General features: G+C 37.8%; 1 protein-coding gene across 2 annotated transcripts in view; it reads right to left on the bottom strand.

Annotated features, from left to right (window-relative positions):
- Nucleotides 1–1,387: 1,387 nt before the first annotated feature.
- LOC126772283 (RING-box protein 2-like) overlaps nucleotides 1,388–21,852 on the bottom strand; it is a 37,799-nt gene continuing 17,334 nt past the window's right edge. The window contains exons 1-2 of one of the 2 annotated variants that reach the window (XR_007669642.1): nucleotides 17,438–17,635; nucleotides 1,580–1,702 (exon numbers count right to left, since the gene is read on the bottom strand). Coding sequence is in view for 1 of the 2 variants with exons in the window: in XM_050492579.1 (XP_050348536.1) it covers nucleotides 1,521–1,702 (182 nt within the window). In the remaining variant the exon portion in view is untranslated. Of the gene's footprint in view, nucleotides 1,703–17,437; nucleotides 17,636–21,852 lie in introns of those variants that run through there. The other variant, XM_050492579.1, reaches the window with a different exon arrangement.

Consider the following 21,852-nt stretch of genomic DNA (forward strand, 5'->3'; position numbering starts at 1 on the left):
TGCGACTAAATACAGTGAAACCTGCATTACTGGTTTGACGCCTCGTTAGTACAGTGGCTGGCTTATAAGGCCACTCATCCCAAGGTCCCGGAGTCTGTTCAAAGTTATTAGATTTTTTCAGTTATTAAAATTTACTAGCTGTAGCTCAATATATCAGTAGTAGTCCATAAATCAGTGTTTACATAACCGTGCCTCGGAAACAATGGACAGCTGGTGGTCCTGCGCCTGAATTTTTGCGCGCACGCTTGAATATTGTTACATGACCTGCGCAGTTAGCTAGTCTCTCTTGCGAATAGAGGAGGACATCGTCACTGAGTTGTCATGGGACCCTCATATTTTCTTACTTAAAGAAACTTACCACATCCTATTCAGTTTTCCGGCCATCCAGGTTTATAAGCAGTTGTAACATTTACTAGATTATTTCATTAAGAGAGAACGAAATAATTTATATTATACACACGACAAAAACTTAACGTTCTGGTATGAATTATGTTTATTGGTTTAGTGAATTTTTTCAGTTAGGCATTCTTTTATATATATGTTTATATTTGTTCTTACAGAATAGCTATACATTTTCCCTTCAGTTTAGTACAGACCATTTGTTAAAGTAAATGTAATACATTAGTATTACTTTATAATTATTGCGTTATTAAAAACCTATGTTTAGTAACAAAACATAAAACTTTTTTAAACATACATTTATTGAAATTTAATAAAATATCGATTTCGTTCAAATTATCTTCTACATTGTATCATGACTAACACAGAAAAATATTGCAAAATTCATCTTCTAGGTTGGGTGAAACTGGTTACAAATACAAGGTTTGACCCACACATTCTTATAGGTATAGTATAATAAAAGATTCATTATAGTTTATAAATACCTCAAAACGATACAAATATATGTGTTGAATTTTATATGTATGATGATTCGTAGAACCACAAGGAAATTATTCGAATTTTTAAAATTGTGTTCAAATTTTATTAATATTTTCGTTCAATACGATTCGTGTAACGTGACTATAAAGGCTGAAATTATTAGTCATATGTCTTAGTGTTTTTAATAAATATCCCCATAATAACGAATTTTTGTATCGCTTATATGTGTATAATGAAGTGGTTACACACTGTCGATCAATATTTGTTTTAATTTGTCGTGATCTAATAGGAATAAATATCTTGTCGTTATATTGTTATCGGGTAACATAGTTTCACTAAGCGTCGTCAGTAGATTAATGATGTACATACCACGTGTAATGCAGAACCCTGCTATTTTTAGTAACACAAGTGAGTAACCTCGGTCCTCATCTAGAAGCAAGGTTTTTCTAGACTTCGCGAGAGTAAATAGTTGTCTATTTTAATCTGCTGCCTTAATAAAAGAAAACGCTACTTTTAAATATAGTGGTTTTATTGACCAGTTAATTTGCAATACAAAAAAATAAATATTTACATCGTACGATACAAATTACTATGAAGCATGCTTAAGTTGGAGATTATATGTTACGTAATAATGGACTATTTTATTTGCCCATCCGTTGAATTGACCACTCTTGCTGACAGAGTGGACAACGGTTATTTTGCTTTACCCAGAGCGACATGCAGCAGAAATGAAAGCTGTGGTTACACTCGCCCCAGACCACCACGCAATCTTGCTTGCCGTACGAGTCCTTTTTGCTCTCGCCCTGGCATCTTAGACAGGCGTCTGTGAACAAAATATATACATAGTAATCTTTATATTGAACATCGGAAATTGTTGTATTTTTTATTATTATTTATAACAGAATCACCTTATTTTATAATTAATGAAAAATGTATCAATAAATGAAACATATATTATATATAGTACTAGTATAATAATTAATTATATGCATACTAATAAAATTACAAACTAATAAATTTGAGCAAAAAAATAAAATAAAATATTATAAAACACAATTTTATAAAAAAAATATCAATAAAATCTAAATATTAATTCAAAAAGACAAACATTATAAAATAACACAATTTTTAAAAACAGTTTTTAAACGCTGAGAATCTTGTAAAAGCGTTTGGTCGCCGGCTCCTTAATTACTTGAATTTATTATAGTAATATAATTTTATAAATAATTAAACATGTACTTAGGTTATACAGCAAATATTCGTACAAGATTAAATTGTTTGCAATTAGAAGACAATAATTAAAGTTACTATATATTTATTATTATACATGTAAATATATAACATGCAAATATAACATTTGCGACTAAATATTCTGACACGTACAAAACGATATCTGCTACGAAAGATGAAAACTTTGCTTCATAAAATTTCCAGTTTAATAGTTAAGTAAGACAACACATACATATTTGTATGCTATTGCGTATTATTTAAACATAATAATTGAATTCCTAATTAAAAACTCTACTTAAGATTGCAGTAAACATCGTTATGCTGTTTAAAAGTACATTATGCATTTGTTAATTATTCTTAAACAATATTATTGATGCAGAAATGTAACATAACGACGACAATAAGATAATTATGTATATTTTAAAGTATTAAAATATAAACATAATTATAAATAATATTACCCTTAAATGAAAATTATTATTGAAACCATAATTATATTATTTGTCTTAAATTAATGATAATTCTAGTAATTTTATTAATAGGTAAATAATAATTATTATGTGTTCCATTATCTATGGCTTGTGTTTGAGTTTTTCTGTCGAAAATTTTCCGTACAAGCCCGGAGTCTGGAAGTTGGAAATGTATCCGCTCCCGTGCCTCGTAAGCACGTAAAGCTCTTCTCCTCCGCATGAACTCTTTCCGGTCATGTCGGATTACCGTCCCATTGGATTATGAGAGTTAGAGAATAGAGAGTGCACCTGTGTTTACGCACACATTTGTGGACTATAATATGTACTGCGCAGTTGGCTAATAGCTCTTGAGATTTGCCGCCGCGGCCGAAATCGGTCTGGAGGACATTATTATGACTTGTGATATAGTCAAACTCTTTAGAACAATTTTTTTGCTAGCCATCAAAGTTATAATTTCATATAGAAAAAAAGGCAGGCTTCCTCGCGATGTCTTCTCCAACGCCGAGCACTAGATGATTTTTAAGCACATGAAAATTCAATGTAACTTGCCTTGAACCCGCTATCAGTTAAGACAGACGCGTTCTTTTTATAATCAATGATTAGAATATTGTCATCTCTGTATAATAAATATAATTGCAGAATCAATGAAGTGTATTTTATAAATAAATAGGCTTGGCTCGCGTTATAATTCAGAATTACTAAATACTAATTTCCTCTCTAGCTCTTTCTATAAAATTAAAGAATTTTCATAAAAACTTTCATCATCTTTATCCTAGGGGTTAAATTAAAAAAAAAACCTTTCTTAGTGTCTCTCAACTAATGCGTAAAAAAAATGCAAATTTTCATGGTGCTAGCCAAAGTAGTGGGTTGTGCGTTGATAAGTCCGTCAGTTATTCAGTTATTGTTTTATATATATATAGATAACCCGAAACTGAAAATGTTATACAATATATACAAATGATATGTATAAGTTGCCTTTGCTTATTCATACAAATATTCAAAAATATATTATTATATATATGTATATAAATATATTATTTGTTCTCCACATTCTTAGAATGTGCTAAAGGAAACGATGAACGGAAGGCCGTGTGTTATAGCTGGGATATTTTTATTTATATATTTTAATTTTTTTAATATTACGTGCGCAATCCTTGTGTACATAATTATATACATTTTGTGTGAAACGGCTCCAACGATTTGTTTTTTTTTTTGTGTTTACGTGAGGTTTTGCTGTTTTTTCTGAAGCGTTTTTAATATATACTATTGTAATAAATATTAGAAACGTGTAAAGCTCGGTCGCCCGTAATTTTAATGTTAAAATAAAGGTAATCGGGCTGGCAAATGGGCTGCCTGATGATAAGTGGTCACCATGGAGGAATATTAATCAAAACCCTTATGTCATTAATGGGCCACCCACAACACAACACAGCAGCAATTACAAGTATTGTTGTTTGGCTGTTGTGTGAAGAGTGGGTGACAGAATCACACGACAGACACAAAAGAGCTTGCACAAAGTTCTACCACCAAAACTATAATATAGTTGGAGTATACCTTTGTACGAGAGATTTTTAGACCCCCAAAATGCCTACAGACAAGTTCGCGACGAAATTGTATAATGTATTCAACAATTTCTTTGTCACACAGTTTTAACTCTTATCAAAATAAATACCATATTCATGAAATACATTTTCCGTCATTTAAATTTGTCTTGGTTCGATAATGATTATATTAAAAATACTTGTTTATACTTTGTTTAAAATGGTATTATCCAGTTGTACGAACTTATATAACGTTATGCTATATAATGTTAGTACATTGTTTAGTTTTTTATGAATAATAATTAACTGTCATGTGATAAAATAATAAATGATTAAAATATATAATATCATATATGATTATAAATATCATTACAGTTTCAAAGTTGATGGAGAAAGTAAAAACTATTTTAAACCGGTAATCAGCTGTATAATTTAACGTCCGTGACCCAGAGACCGTAGTTATACACGACACCTAAGGGCGACGACCTTCAAAACCCGCGGTAATTGCTATCGTTGCCTGCACGGCTGCACCAATTCTTCAATTATTTCAACCATACGGGTATGAATTAAAAATGTCTTCGAGTCGAGGAAAACTAGGTAATTTAAATAACACTTATTTTATTTTTAGATTCCCAGCGAAATTTAAATATGAGATATTCTAAGAAAAGACTTTGAATGCTGAACCAATCACAACAACAAATTGGTTTTGTGTTTTTTTCCTTGTTATAGCAAGTACATATGTGTTCTCTATATCATTATTATTTTTAAGTTTGCGTGTGTGTGTATTTGATTTTACTTTGTATATTTCCTTACCAAATAAGTCTAAATAATTTACGAACTTGTCACATACTACATTATACTGACATACTGACCAAGCAACGCTAAGCAACAACGAAAAACGAAAACTGGTTTCGTCAGTAAGAGTTATTATATGTACATTGTTGTTAATATTTATAATAATTTCATTTATTTATACTTTATTGTACTCAGATTAACAAAATATTTGCATAATGAATATATGCAATGTACAAAGTTTCATAGTTAGGTTCAAATGCTGCCTTTTTTTTTCCGCTGGAAGAACGCATTTACGCGTTTCCCCCACTTGAAGTGGGGGGGTATGTGGGGCTCGCTGCCGCTGAAGGCGCCGGAATATCCACCAAAAAACCAGCGATACCCACACCGTCTTTTCGGGGGACGCCACGGGATCGCTTGCGCATACTACCGTGACGTCCCGACGGTAGGCTCGCCTCTGCAGGCGTCCAAATTCTAAGGGGTTCTCGGGTTACAGACACCCCCTATCCCCGGCGACATTTACGGCGGGAGGAGAAGGTTTGCATAGCGCCGACGTCTTCTCCCCGGTCTTCTTCGGCAAAGCGGGTCAGCGGAAGCACTGTTCTCACGCTCCCGCTCCGCGGCCTCCTTCTGCGACATGACGTTTTCGCAGAAAGAGACCATCTCCTTCCAGCCCCTCTCGCTACCGATCATGGCGTTTATCACGCTCAGCAGCGAGAGGTCTCCGCCTACAATGGCCGCCAGGTAATGGCGCTGAGGCCCCCATGCAGCACACTCAATCAGGGTGTGACGCGCCGTGTCCGAAGGCGCGCCGCACTCGTGGCAGGAGGGAGTGACCTCCCGCCTCGCTATCCGGTGCAGATACCTACCGAAGCAACCGTGCCCGGTAAGTACCTGCGTCAGCCTGAATGTGAGTGTGCCGTGACTCCGTTCCACCCAGCGACTCAAGTGGGGACGGACCGCCTCCACTGTCGCCAGGCCTGCCAAGGGGGACCCCAGGTCCTCCTCCCACCTGCGAATCAAGCCTCGCTGGGCTAGAGCCCTGACTCGCTCCACCTCCGCCAATCCTGGACGGTCGCCACTCGACCTCGCTTCCACCCGGAACCGGTACACTTCTGCAAGCACCTCTGCCTGGAGTTCCCAAGGCGGATCGCTCGCGAGAAGTGTCGCTGCCGTCCATGACACTGTACGGTAACCACGTATCGCTCTCACCGCTATGACTCTCTGTGGTCTCCGAAGAAGAGCCTTGTTACGAGCAGTGAGAGCGTCCACCCAGATGGGTGCACCGTACAGCGCCATGGAGCGCACCACACCAGCGTATAATCGCCGGCAAGGTGTTTCCGGCCCTCCTACGTTGGGTAGAAGGCGGCCCAAGGCGGCAGCGGCGTTGATGAGCTTCGGGCTGAGTTGGACAAAATGCTGCCCGAAGCTCCAACTTCCATCCAGAATCAGGCCCAGATACCTCATCTGGGCCTGCACCTTAATCACCGTTCCCTGGACGGTGATAGACGCTCCTCGAGGGGGACCTCGACGTGGACCGTGGAATAGGAGGGCCTCCGTTTTTGTTACAGAGACCCTCAAGCCCAGCATCTTGATTCGATCCATCGTGAGCGACACTCCGACCTCAGCCAAGCGGGCTGCTTCCTGAAAAGTACGTCCCGTCACTGTGATGAGGGTGTCGTCCGCGTAGCACAGCACCCCCATCCCGGGAAGGACGGGTGCCCGCAGGAGCCAGTCAAAGCCGACGTTCCACAGGATTGGGCCGAGAACCGACCCCTGTGGAACGCCGCAGCCTACTCGACGCCGGACAAGTCACCCATCGCCCCCCTCCCAGAGGACCACCCGATCCTGGAGGTATGCCCCCAACAGCCTTCTGAGATAGGAAGGCACCCCATGATATCGAAGCGCCTCCCTTATTGTCCCGAAAGGAAGACTATTGAAGGCGTTCGCCACGTCCAGCGATACCGCCAGGACCACGTCCCCTCGGGCCACCGCCTCCATGGTCCGGGTCTTCAGGGTCTTCAGGGCGTCGATAGTTGATCGACCCACCCTGAACCCGAACTGAGCCTCTGAAAGACCCGGTCCCACCTCCTCGAGGTGCTGAACAAGACGGGCAGCGACAATCTTTTCGAAGAGTTTGCCCGTCTCATTCAGCAGCACAATTGGCCTGTATGCCGAGGAAGAGCTTAGTGGGCGCCCCTTCTTCGGCAACAGGACCAATTTTCCTTCCTTCCATAGCTTCGGAAACTGCCCACTAGAAAGACACTCGTCGAACAGTTCCCGAAGCCTCCCTCCTAGGTGCTCCAGGGCGTCACGCAGAACACGTCCTGGAACCCCGTCCCGTCCCGGACCCGGCGCTGTTCTGGCCCTCAGTCGATCAAGGGCCATCTCCATCTCTCGCTCCATGATATTTGGTGGAGCCATATTGTCATCTGTCATGGAGAGAGGGGCCATACTTGGTGGGACGTGGTCGCCTGAGTTAGGAAATAATTCCCCAACCAGGCGCAGAAGAAGATCCGGCGGTAGCGTTTCCGTAACAGGAGCGCCGTGTGTACGGAACTTCCCTCGCACACCACGATACGGGCGCCCCCACGGGTCCCTGTTCAGGCCCACCAGTAGCTCCTCCCTTGCTCTCTGCTTGGCACAACTTATCGCCTGCTGCAGCTCCTTTTTCAACTGGCGGCCCACAGCCGTCCCTCCAAGTCCGTGTCGAGGCCGTTGCGCCTGCGACAACGGACGTAAGCCCTCCACGCCCGGTTACATGTCGCCCGCAGCTCTGCTATTTCGAGCGACCACCAGTACACCTGACGGCGCGGTACCCTCTGTCGGGTCCTCGGCATGGCCGCATCGCACACCTCCTTTAGAGCACTGCGCATGCTGCCCGCCATCTCTTCGACGCTAGCGCCTCCATCCCGCGGAAATCCACCGCTGCACGATGGCAGCCTCCTTGACCAGCTCACGATTTAGCTGGCCAAGAGACCACCTCGGAAGCGTGGTTGGCACCCTCAGTGGTCCCGCTGGCCTGCAGGAGTTGGAGATCTCAAATCGGATGTATCTATGGTCCGACAGAGTCTCCACCTCCTCCTCTACCCTCCAGTTCCTTACTCTGCGTGCTGCGACAGGGGTGGCGAACGATAGGTCCACCACAGACCCCCCCTGCTGCCGCACGCAGGTGTGCACCTGCCCCCTATTAAGTAGAGACAGGCTGGAGAGCAGGGCCCACACCTGGACGGCCCTCCCTCGCGGATTCGTAGCAGGGTTTCCCCAGGCACGTGATTTTGCGTTAAAGTCGCCGAGAACCATTGTCGGTTTCGGCGACTGCCTGGACACCGCAGCTCTGACAGAGCCAAGAAAGATTTCGAATTCCGCCAGGCCCCGGTTAGGGGAGAAGTACGTTCCCACAACTATGTACTCTCCCCACCCCGCCACTACGTAGCCCGAGCCCCTCTCAATGAGTGAGAGGGATGGACCCGTTCCGCTCCGAGTGAGGATCGCCACGGTGCCATCCAAATCCCCTACCCAGTAAGGTAGGGAAGGGATGAAATAGGGCTCGCAGGCCACAGCCAGGTCAATTTGCCACTCCGCCATGGACTGCAGTAGCAGGTCCTGAGCCCCGGCGCAGTGGTTGACATTCGTCTGGAGGAAGCTTAGCTTGTCTTTCATGATGACATGGCAGCTTCCTCCTCAGCTTTGCGCCGTCCGACGTTATCAGTGGTCTGGGTGCCTAAGACCATTTTTCCTTTTGTGATCGGTGGGTTACACTCCCCTGACCCCATTACGTGCCCGAAAGGCCTACCGGCATCTGTGCATACAGCGCAGCACAACTTTCCGGTGCAGGTATCTGCCTTGTGGCCTTCGACACCACACCGGTAACAAAGTCCCCCTCTTTCAGCCTTAGATGGGCAAAGCGCCTTAGTGTGACCAAGGCCCATGCATTTGAAGCAGCGCAAAGGGCGCTGCTCCACACGCACACCTTGGCCGAGCTCCACCCAACCAGGAGGCGACCAGCTTCGGACAGCATTTTCGCTGCTGTAAGGGGGCACGTCACCCGGACCATCCCCATATAACCGGGACCACGTTGCATATCCCCACACCTAACCTCCTCTAGGGAGCAGTCCCCTACGCGTGCTACTGCGGCCACCACCTTCTCTTTTGTGACGGAGTCATCGAGACCCATCACCTTGAGGTCCACCCGCTTCACAGGCCGCACAACGTTGGCCACTCCATCTAGCACAGTGCGGAGCTTCTCGGCTAGCTTCTCCGCCTGCTCTGTTTGTGCCTTCGGGAGTTCCAAGACCCTGGCTCCCGTTGCCAACCTTCTGACCACCGCAGATCCCTAGATCCTGGAGCTTAACGCCTTGCTCGGCCCGCTCCAGGATGTGGGCGTAAGTCACGCCCTTTTCCTGCGCCTCCGGCTTCAATGTGACTGTTACTGCAGCCGTGCGAGGGGCTGCCAGCTTAGGTTTGACCACCTGTAGCACCTTGGACACTGTCGGTGTGGCTGAGGCGGTGACTTCTGCCGGAGTAGCAGTCTTCTTCCCCTTCTTTCCCTTTTTCACCACTGTGGACCAGGACGTTTCCTGGACCAAGGTTCAAATGCTGCCTGCATTATCGCTAAAGCTGCGATCTCTTTCATCCAACCTTTGATTGAAAAGTACTTGAAAAAAGGCCCAAAAAATAAAGTAATTGTAATGTTATTTATAATTTAAACAATTATAAAATAATGAAAACGATATTTAAAAATGTTACCTAGCGAAAATCTTACAGGGTTACATTATAAGAATTATTAACTTAGTAATTTTGGGTAGGTACCACCCACTCATCACACAGTCTACCCCCAAACAGTAATACCTACTTAGTTATGCCGTGTTTCGATTTAAAGGCCGAGTTAGACAATGTAACTACTTGGCACTAAGGGCATAATATCTCAGTTCATAAAGATCGTGGCGTATTGGCGATGTAAGGGATCGTTAACATTTTTACAGCGCCAATGTCTATGTGCCACTGACCACTTATCAGTAGATGGCCTTTTTTGCCAGTTTGCCTACTTGTTAGAAATATAAAAAAGTAGAAGACAAAATAAAACAGAGTTATTTTAACATATTACTAAAATTGAATACATCACTAACTCAACCGATCCATCGTCATACCGCATGCGTTTATTTTGAGGTATCGGAAAACACCGTCCGGTGTTTTATGATTGGCGCAAAACATTCATCAAACTTTTTTGTTTGTTTTTGAACGAATGAAATATCCTAGAAATGTGATACATTAATGTTTTTATGTGTCATATTCCTGTTTATTTTAAGCAGTATAGTTTATACAATCACGTCATCGATCAAGAAGACCGAAATAATGCCGTACATGAATAGAGGAATGCAAATAAAATATCTAAACCTGATCTCTGCACAAGTAAAATCGACAATTTCTATGTTATTTTAACAATGTTCATGACAAAAATGACTTTAATAAGCTTAATTTGAAATTTAGTATGAAAATAATAAGTAACAAAATCGCAAACAGTTGCAAACGCAGAAATCGCGTATAATTTCAGTGAAAACGTACCTTTACACGTAACAAAAAAAAAAATCACTGGCCGCCAAAAAAATTGACCCACCTGTATTTTTTTACTTACAAAGTTGTTATCTTAACTACGCGACGACCTAGGTGGATTGTTTTACTTATGGGACATACATTTAACATTTTATTACCCACTTGATATTGATTTGGAGGAGTTGTAAGTGTTATTGAGGATATTTGGAATATTTTTAAAGTATTGATAAGAAAACGTTACTTTGTGCACAACGTGCATGGTTAGTTTATTTTCAGTTCTTAACGCGGAGTCATCTCGGTTCGATGTTTATTATTGATTAAGTGTATGAAACTTTGTTGAAACAATAATTTTAATAAGTTTAAACATAAAAAATGGATACTACTGAAGCAGAAGCTGCTCAAGTCGTAGCTCTTATTCATGAGGGGTTAAGTCAGCGAAATGTGGCTAGAACACTAAAATTAAGTCGTTCAGCGGTGCGAAGAGTGTACAAACGCTACTTGGAGACTGGGGAGTATCGCCGGAGACCAGGAACTGGCAGGGGGCGTGTCACGAACCTGACCGATGACCGTTTTATTGGTTTGACGTCTTTAAGAAACCGACATCTTTCGGCTGTTGACGTTGAAGGTAGACTCCGAGAAAGTCGTGGAGTGTCTGTGAGTGAAAATACTGTAAGAAGAAGACTTCGAGAGCAAAACTTAACCCCTCACAAGCCAGCTACAGGACCAAAACTCACAGCATCCCATCGACAAGCAAGACTACAATTTGCTAGGCAGCACGTCGATTGGACACTGGACCAATGGGAGACAGTATTGTTCAGTGATGAAAGCCGAATGTCTCTAGTAGGCTCTGATGGACGACGTAACGTCATGCGAAGGCCAGGAGAACGCTACTCTCAGTGTTGCATTCGAGAAACAGTCCGATTTGGTGGAGGCTCTACAATGTTTTGGGGAGGTATTTCTTTGACGGGACGCACAGAACTGGTTTTTTTCCGTAATCGTGCTATTAGTGCTGAAACTTACATAACGGACATTCTGGAGCCTCATGTGATGCCTTACGCTGGATATATTGGGGATAATTTCCAACTTATGCACGACAACGCACGACCTCACGTCGCTAAAATTGTTAAAGACTATTTCAGGGAAGTCGAAATTCCAGTTATGCAGTGGCCAGCCAATACTCCGGACTTAAACCCGATAGAGCACCTCTGGGACCAGCTAAAACGTACGGTTCGAGCACGAAATCCAATTCCAGAAACCCTGAATCAACTGGAAGCTGCCTTAACTGAAGAATGGCAACGGACCCCACAGGAAGACATTAAAAAGCTAATCAGGTCACTTAATAGGCGTATGCAGGCAGTGATTAGGTCAAGAGGAGGAAACACTCCCTATTAAAGTAAGATTTAGGCACCCAAATTTAAAAACAAACGGCATAATCGTTTTGTACACAAAAAAATAAAATTGCGTAAAATTTTGTGTTTTCGTGTTTTGTCACATATTTACCTAAAAACCTATTTTTTGCGCACTATTTCTGTTTTTGTACAATCCTACAATTGCATTTTTTCATTATCAATCTTAAAAATATAAATATGTGGTAGTTTAAAACCATACGACAGCATTTTTACAAAAAATGTAGGTGAGTCGATTTTTTTGGAGGCCAGTGTATTATCGTACAAACTGTATTAAGCTGATATTAATAGTATATTGTTTTTAATATTTTTATTTGTTTTGGCTTTCGATTCCAAAGTAAAAGTAAAGCTTCGGCAGATACTGAATGTAGATTTTTATAAATATAATCATATACAATTTAATAAACACAAATAATGTAGGCATATACATATGTATAAATCAACAAAGTGATATTTATGCGTAGAAAGCGAAAGCAAACCTCTATAAGAAATGTTTTTATACGTCTTGAAGATTTTGTAAACATAAAGCAATTTCAAAGAAATATCACACATAAGTACTGTATAAGTAGTATAATGGTTGTATATTTTATAAACAAGTAGCCTCTGTATTATATAATTTTTTACAGTTTTAAACAGTACTAATAATACATTTTATTTTAATGATATTAAAAATACATTGCAATGAAAGCAATAACTCAAAAAAATTTAGGTACTAATGGTAATCTCTGTTTCCAAGCTATTACTAGTGTTCCCCTTCATTTAAACTTATGTAGGAGTAGAGACGACAATCGCCCAAGGGGTCAGGAATCAGGACCGACTCTACTTTCACATCGCTAGTCGGTATGCCTTTGAACTGATACTAAATAATTTTCGATTACCATTCCTATGCCTTACGACAATGCAAGTTTTAACAAAGACGTTGTCACGAATAATTAACGCATCTGCGTATTACTTTGTTTTTAAGAAATATATGAAACCTTCTAAGTGTATTTTCAAATATTTACGCATCATACTAATAGCTATAACAAGTACATTCTAAGTATGTATATTCTATTGACGTCACTGCTACTAAAACAATATGCTCTTTAAACAATATTAGATTGTTTTATTATACTGATACTGAGAAATGTGAGTGTGGATGTGCGACTTTGTGTATGAGTGTGTGATTAGAACTATTTGAATAATTTCCGTACTGCTAATAACCACAAAAAAATATGGCGCTCACGGAACGCACGTTCACTGATGTGAAATAATGATATTAATGGTTATTGAAAGTATTTATAACTAAAGAAAACCAATGAATAAATATGAATTTTGAATAAATAAAAACCATACATTTTCGTTGTTACAATAAATTTATTATTTATATTAAATATATAACAAAGCATATATGTATATATAAGTAACATATATGTATATATAAAAGAACTGACTGCCTCTTTGCTCTAGTGGCTTGATTTAAGGCCACAGACCCGGAGGTCCTGTGTTTAATAAAAAGTTATTGGGTTTTCTGTCAGAAAATACTCAGTAGCAGCTCGGAGTCTGGAAGTTGGAAGTGTGTACACTCCCGTGCCTCGGAAAACACGTAAAGCCGTTGGTCTTGCGCCTGAACTCTTTCCGGTCGTGTCGGATTGCCGTCCCATCGGAATATGAGAGTTAGAGAATAGAGAGAGCACCTGTGTTTGCGCACACGCTCTTGAGATTGGCCGCCGTGGCCGAAATCGATTTGGAGAACATTATTATTATCAAAGAATAATTGACTACGATAAGACTGAGTGACTGATTTATCAACGCATAACCCAACTACTGGGGCGCCACACACACACACACAGGGGAGAGGGAGCAAAGGGTAGCAGCGGAGAGAGAGCATGAGGGCGGGCACACATGAGTTGGCGCCAGTAAATATTACAGATTTAAAAAAAAAAGAAACATTTTTACGGGAAGGGAGTATAGCAAGCAATGTATATAAATCATACTAAACCAGTGTAAAGGCAATGATGAAAACGATTTCCTGTGAAATACGTGAATGCACTAAACCTCACAGTTTTCGTTGGCTGAAGCATCCGTCGGCCCCGACTAGTTAACTAAATACGAACGGTAAAGTGTGAGAGAGACAAAGCGATCCTGCGGGCAGTACTTGTCTATTTCTAGAATTATGACTTTGTCCACGTGATAGCCTTTCGTGTTGGGTCTTAAGAACAGTAGCTTTGTCTCTTTCTAGAAAATGTTTGGTTTTGTAAAGCAACCAATCTTTATATCTATGACCCGTCTTGAATGCAAGCACAAGGTGATTGATCTAGAATGTTTATTAATAGAATAAAATATTATACGGCGCCGTCACCATGTATTTAATTTTATTGCGAGTGATTGCACCAGGACATTTTGTAGAAATATATCAAAAATGTTACCTCATTTTTTTTATATGCGATTTAAAAATAGAATTTTTATTTTCATTATATATATAAGACTTACTTTTATGAGAAAGGATTAATAATTTTGTAATAAAATTATTCAGCTGGTTTAATTAATTTACTTTTAAAATAAGTCGTTATGCGTTTGGTTGTTGCTAGTTTATTTAGATTAAATGATTAATGCCACAAATCGACATTATTTTTGCCTTGTACACAGATTGAGACAATTTGGTACGAGTAAATTAAATATCGAAGGAACCACGATTTATACTTTCACACAAGAACATGCACCTTAATACGTATACAGGCGGCATGTGTGTGTGCTACGTACACATTGTAATATGTTGTAAGAGTGTGAGTAATTCATGTTTGTGTTTGAAAATTATTCAGGCTCGTCAGTTGTATCCAACCTTACTGAAAACATAAACAATGATATTCGATTTATACATTACTATGATCACATCAACTTCTAATTTAATATTCTTTACACACTATTGTTAACACATTAACACGTTAACACAAGGAGAACATGTATGTTTTCAATGAAACTTTTTATTTATTTTTAATTTTCAAATATATATCAAATATATTTCAATATATATTCTCATTTTCTTCTTCTAATTGAAAAAAAAACGTGTTTTTCTTTGGCTTCACATCTGATATTAACAGAAAATGTTGGAGACAACTGTTGCTTCACTACACCGTTCGTTTGTGCACATTTCAACGAGTACTTTTCCATTAAAACCTTGGCGCATCCATAATTCTTAACTTATGAATCAAATTAAAGAGACAAACATGTCTCTTGCGTGCACACTATAGATGTTTTATGGACGCGGTAGTTTAATTTTATTTTTTTAAATTTTGCTTTTTTTTGTACTCTCGTCCTCTCTTCTTTCTGCAAATACTATTCTATTCTCATATAAATAATTGAAGAATACGAACTCCTCAATACATTCCTACGTTAAACGTGTATAAGACATATAATGCGTTGTTGTTTTTTTTTAATTGAAAAAATAATTTATTCTTATAATTGCGTGTCCCATATTGCGCATGATTGTGGGGCGCGTTGTATGTGTGTATGCAACTGAATTTTCAATAAGGTATTTTATGTCGCCCGTATATAGCATTCGTAATTTGAAGAATGGCATTAGGTTGATGTATTGAAAATTGATCATGTAATGATTAGTTTAGTAGATTAAAATAAATATGATATAGATATAGTAATAATTATATGGAAGTTATTTTTATGTAAAATTGATTTTTAGAAACTAATACTTATTTCAATAAGAATTTAAAAAAAAAAACATCTTTCAGAAATAATTTAACCGCTTTTCTGTCACATTTCCGTTTATAGCGAAGCGCGTCGAGTACTTTTTCAATATAATTTGAAGGCACTGGTATTTTTCAATTATCATCAAATTCGTGTTTAATTATTAACTGATAACGATAAAAGTATCGGTGTTTTCGCGTAAAGTAATAACAAAATTGGGAAAATAATATTTACGATTATTAAAATCGCTATCGCAAAAATAATTGCCCGATATTGATACAACTTATCATATTATATAAATAATTTTAAAGAAAAAACAACGCTAAATCCATAAAAGCGAAAAAAAGGTATGTTAATTAATTCTTACTAATATTGTAAATGCGAAAGTTAGTTTGTTTGTTACGCTTTCAGGTGTTAACTACCAAATCGATTATTCTTCTCAGAGGTACAGAAAAGAACATAGGCTACCTAACCCCCTCCCTCAAGCGAGGACGAAGCCGCGTGCGGAACTAGTTATGTATACCTACGGAACGGATACGGAAGAATATAGTTTTAAAATGTATCATTAAATAGCTAGCAGTTAACTATTCAATCGCTGGGCAAAGCCTCTCAAGGAAATCGTAAGAAGCTTGTAAGTTAATTTATTATATTATTGTATACATGTTTCACAATTTTCGAGCCGAGAACTAGATGAAATGTAAACAAGATCAGTGCTCGCGCGTTATTGAACCTGCGATATCAGGTTAAGATCCAAGAATTTAAACCACTGAGCCAACACGATTCCAATAAAAATTAAAATACGCGGCTGATTCTGTGCAATACCAATTGCAAGTTTTGTTAAATTATGCAGTTTGACCTTCCAGCTTATGTAAGTGTACCAAGAATAAGTAAGGACGGGCATTGACACCTGCGATCAGCGACCCTCCTACCTACCTTCATATAGCTATTACATTATGCAAGTTACCGAACTATTTAGTAACAATAATACATATTCATATAAAGTTTAGCTTTGTAAGCTGGTATTTAAAAGATATATTATTGTCCTACTCAGCGATCGTTGCTTGAAAACTCAATATTATCAGCATTACATATGTTAATTTAGGGAAGTGATTAGTTAAGCAATGCTGTGTCTTCTTCTTACAAATATCAAATCAATACTGACAGAAAGAGATATCAGTGTTTAACTAAACACAGCTAAGCGACCTTTATAAGTAAGGTCGCATGTTATTTGCTTTCGATATATTAAATTCAATGTTCAGTAAAAAAAAAATTGGATGAAATCAAAACAAAATAAGTAACGATTCCGCGGACATACTGCGATTACTGCGCTATAATAAAATATGGCGATGTTGATTACTAAATAAATATATATTAATACGTTTTTTTACCAAAAATAAGTCGGAACATACCCTTACAAAAACAAAATTCGTCTCTTAACATGATGAAATAAATTAAACAAGCAGCGGTTCGAGCGACCGCGACGTAGATACTTTATTTTATAATAGTACTTACATTACAGTCTGTATACCCTCAATGAAAACGATATACTTCATCTTCATCTTCAGTATTAAATAATATTGATTATCTATTGATTGCATTATTTACATTATACAAAAAATATTAATAGTTGTTATGTAACGACTGTTTACATTTGTAACTATAACTAAACATTTACCTAGATGTTATTTACATACAAAATCAATTTAATACAAAGATGCCTTGACCGACTCTCGGGCCATATATCGTGTTGGCTAGTTTCAAACGGACAATTAACGTTGTAACTGTCATATATATGAAAAATCATAAAGCGGCGTTTTTAGCGTATTAATACTAATAATATTCTATTTCATAGAGCCGGGATGACTTAGTGGTTAGAATAGGTTACCATAAACCGACGACTGCGGGTTCTAACCGGGATGGAAACCGCTTAATTTTCATGTTCTTTTTGATGTTTTTAATTCATCTCGTGTTAGGCGATCGGATGAAAATCTGCTACATGTATTTCCACCAGCCCGTTTTGGAAAAGCGTGATGGAATAAGCTAAAAACTTTCTCCTCCTCAGTCTTTGCTTTTTTTACAGACTCAACGTGGATACGCTCTCTCAATATGGATGTTTCAAATACCAAGTCAGTATAAAAAGTATATATAAGTATATATAAGTATAAAAAGTTATTGGATTTTTCTGTCGAAAAATTCTCAATTGCGGAGTCTGGAAGTTAGAAGTGTGTCACTTTATTAGTATTTAAACTCAATTATTAAAAGTCCTTCACAGAATCTAAAATCCTACTAATTTGAACCAATTTTTATTTTTTTAAATGTTTTTTGGACAGTGATAATGCGATTTATTCACAATCGGTTAATGCATTCATTTAGACAGGAAATTATTAGCAAGCAATAAACGTACTTATACGATGTTCATAGAGTACGTAACAGTAATGTTGTAATTTTTCATTCCTCTCAAGTGGAAATTTTTAATCAGTATTTTATCTGTATTCATTGATAAGATAAGACACTCCTGTTTAAGTGAAACGCGTGACACATAAGCATCTGCATATTAATATGATAATAAATTATCTTTTATCGGAGCGTCTCGGAAATAAACCAAAACTGTGACGTTATTGTTTTCGAAATGTCATTATGTACTAAAATATTCCCCATTAAAAAAATCTGAAATCCTTAACATATAATGTATACTAAACATTAAATGTCTCAAGAATAAATTATAATTTTGGCAATAACAAATATGTAAATATACTGGTCGAAAATGATAATGCATCGTTCAGATAAATTTCAAGACAATTCAGATGAAAGAGACGTAACATCGATTATAATACAATAATAATGATTAATGTCACAGATATGATCATTTAACAGACAGCGGCTTATTACAGCGGCGACACACGAGGTACTGTACATTTCGTCAAAGAACTTTCGAGAACTCTGTCGGGACTCGCCAACTGGCGATAGTAATATTCCACTGGTTTTTTACTTTTCGAGTTTACGTATGTGTGAGTCAGTGAATGTAAGTTTGTAAGGTTCAGTTTAAGTATGTTGTGACGACTTCTTTACCAGCACCGATCACTTGATGTGACGTAACATTTTTTTTTAAATATTTTCTTAGTAAAAAGTAACGTAATACAAAAATCTCTACCTTTCTCTGTTTTCTATTTTTTTTTTTGCTACTTTAGAAATAACTCACATTATCATAATCATTGTATAAAAGAGAGCAGGATTCCGTTTCAACCATACCGATTTTAGTCAAAATTTAAGCCGTACCTGACCTTTATTCTATATATAATCCAAAAAGTTGTCATACGACGCGTACGTTGCGAAATAATATAATTACAATTACCGTAGTTAAGTGGTATTAAAAATCTACAGTCTTCTTTCGATAAGTGTAACATACAATTACAGAAACAAACTTATAATGTAGGAAAAACGGAAATAAGACGAGAGTTTGAGTTGATTTGAGTCGTTCATGACGCACTAATGTTTGACGTGACCAACGCAATGCTCTTTATATCGATGTGTGCTCGAGTTCGAAGGCGGGGCAGCCGAACGGAGCTTTTGGCATTGCACGTATCTATCCCCGGCGTCTCGTGCGCGCGTGACGATGCACACGCACAACAGCCTTGCATTCGACACGCACACTTCTCTATACATAAAAACCAAAACCACATTTATGTTATCAATATCATCACTTATGGTTAACAAATTTTAATAAGTTCTAAACAAATCGCACGAAGCGACATTGACACAAAGAATACCATAATTTCCGTATTATTATATACGTCATCAGATGTAATCAAGATTTAATTTAGAGTAGGAAGATATTTGTACACCTTTTGTCTTAAAGAATTTCATTTAATTATCATTATGTTTTCTTCCTGATAATGTGACGTCAGAACTCAATTAAAGCTAGGTACTGGGGCTACAATTCTACTAATCTTTAAAGATTACAATACGTTCCCGAATCAATTCCAATCCAACTTTGATTGTTATATATTTATACAGAGCGGAACCGAACCGATATGATCTTAACACTGTTGTGTCAATTGATAACTTTTATTCCAATAAAAAAGTCGATAATTAAATTAAAGAATAGGAAAACGGAAAAACGGCAACGATCACGCTTCGATTCGATTTCTATAAAGTTACGATTTGTTAGTAGAATTCTCCCTATTTATCAGATATTATCATAAAATAATGCATATTTTTTGTGTCGCGATGTATCCTAATCAAACAGCGTCGACTGATTCGTTGAATCTAGTTTCAAAAGAATAGGGTTGTAATCGAAATGTTGCTAGCTTAAAAATACCATAGTATAAATACCGTTTCACATAGTTCAAATACTATAAATGTTTCTTTCAAAATTCAATCTAAGACAGGTATTTCTTATTAAAATAAGAAGACAATTCTGTTTTGTTCAATTAGATGAATAAAAATCCATATTTAATGGCATTGATTTTATATATTGTTTTGTTTTTTTTTAAAGATATATATGTATATATATTATGTCAGTAGTTCAAATTATGTAGCAACCCTAGGGAAGGACACACTTAAGGAGTGAACGCAGATTGTTTAACAGGTCTGGCGAGCGTCGCGGTCGCTGTGACGTAGAAGACCCGCCCACATTTTTATATTATCTTTATATTATAAAACCAGATACAAATCACACAGACAAATGTTGCAAGTAATTTAAATACGCAAAAACAGCTGATTAAACTATAAAAGGTGCTCGAGTATATCATTTTATCTTTTCTACAGCAAAAATCTTTTAAAATAATAAAATAATGATGATACTGTAAATTTGGGTGTGTCTTGTATGACGCATACAATAATGATATTTAACAATAATAAAATTATAAGCAAACAATTTTCAAATGAGTTAATTATTAACTCAATTATATGCTTAAAGATAAGTTTTTTTTTTTTTGTAGAATAGTAAGGCGGACGAGCATATGGGCCACCTGATGGTAAGTGGTCACCAAACGCCCTTAGACATTGTCATTGTAAGAAATGTCAAACATCGCTTACATCACCAATGCGCCACCAACCTTGGGAACTAAGATGTTATGTCCCTTGTGCCTGTAATAACACTGGCTCACTCGCCCTTCAAACCGGAACACAACAATACCAAGTACTGCTGTTTTGCGGTACTATATCTGATGAGTGGGTGGTACCTACCTGGGTAGCTTGCACAAAGCTCTACCACCAGTAAAGTTAAAATAAGTTCGTTTCAATTCAGTTTTTGTTTAAATAACAAAAAAAAATATTGGCTATTTTACAATTACTTTTAATGAAACACAATAAAGCAAAGCAAACAATACCATCCATAAATAAAATATTTATATTAGGGAATACATTTTTATTTTTCAACCTATTTTTGAAAACGGCGACGTAAGCCTAACTAAGCTTAGTCTATTCTAAAAGTGCATTTAACTAAGTAAAAGAAAATGACATAATAATATGAGAAGTAATACCACATTCAAATCCTTACTTATGTTATAAATCACGCCATGATTACTTGACAGGGACACACGGAAGAATATAGGGTATCCAACACCTACCTCTCACACGCGGGCAAAGCCGCGAGAGGAAACTTTTATACAGAGAAGAATCAAATAAGACGAAAGATTAGTTAATGATTTAGATTAAATAAAAAAATGGAACGATCGTAAGAAACTTACGACGATAACTTATCGTTAACCATGTAAAGCCACTGGACCAATTTTCCACATATAAATTACGCTTTAATGAAACAGATTTTTATATAATATCGGTAAAAAATAGTACTTGTTTTAAAATCAAATCAAAATCCTTTATTAAATATAGAAACATTACACTCAAGTATTTATTGATTGTAAAATTAAATGCGTACATTAGATGAACCTGCAAAAGAAACGCAGCGTTTTATTTTTCAATTGAATTATTGGCAGTACCACAATTTCATCCTTATTTTTGCATTGCACAATTGTACACACCTACTCGTACTTGTTTCATGAAGATTGGTTAACGTTTTTAGTGCCTGCTGCAAACAAACTAACATGCATATTTTTTTAACAAGGATATGTTCCATAGAAGCCATCCAACTTACATGTTACATAATACATAACATAAACAAATTACAATTGTATTCGATAAGTACAAAAACCAATTGATTTTATGCAATTCACGGGAAAATATAACTGAAATAAATGACGACAAAAATGAACAACGAATTGCCGTATAATTATACTGAAGGCCGTACAAGGTTATCAATTTCAGAATCGAACAGCCTGTATTTAACAACAAATATAT

The sequence above is a fragment of the Nymphalis io genome, chromosome 1 (genome assembly GCF_905147045.1).
Source record: "Nymphalis io chromosome 1, ilAglIoxx1.1, whole genome shotgun sequence".
Classification (NCBI taxonomy): domain Eukaryota; kingdom Metazoa; phylum Arthropoda; class Insecta; order Lepidoptera; family Nymphalidae; genus Nymphalis; species Nymphalis io.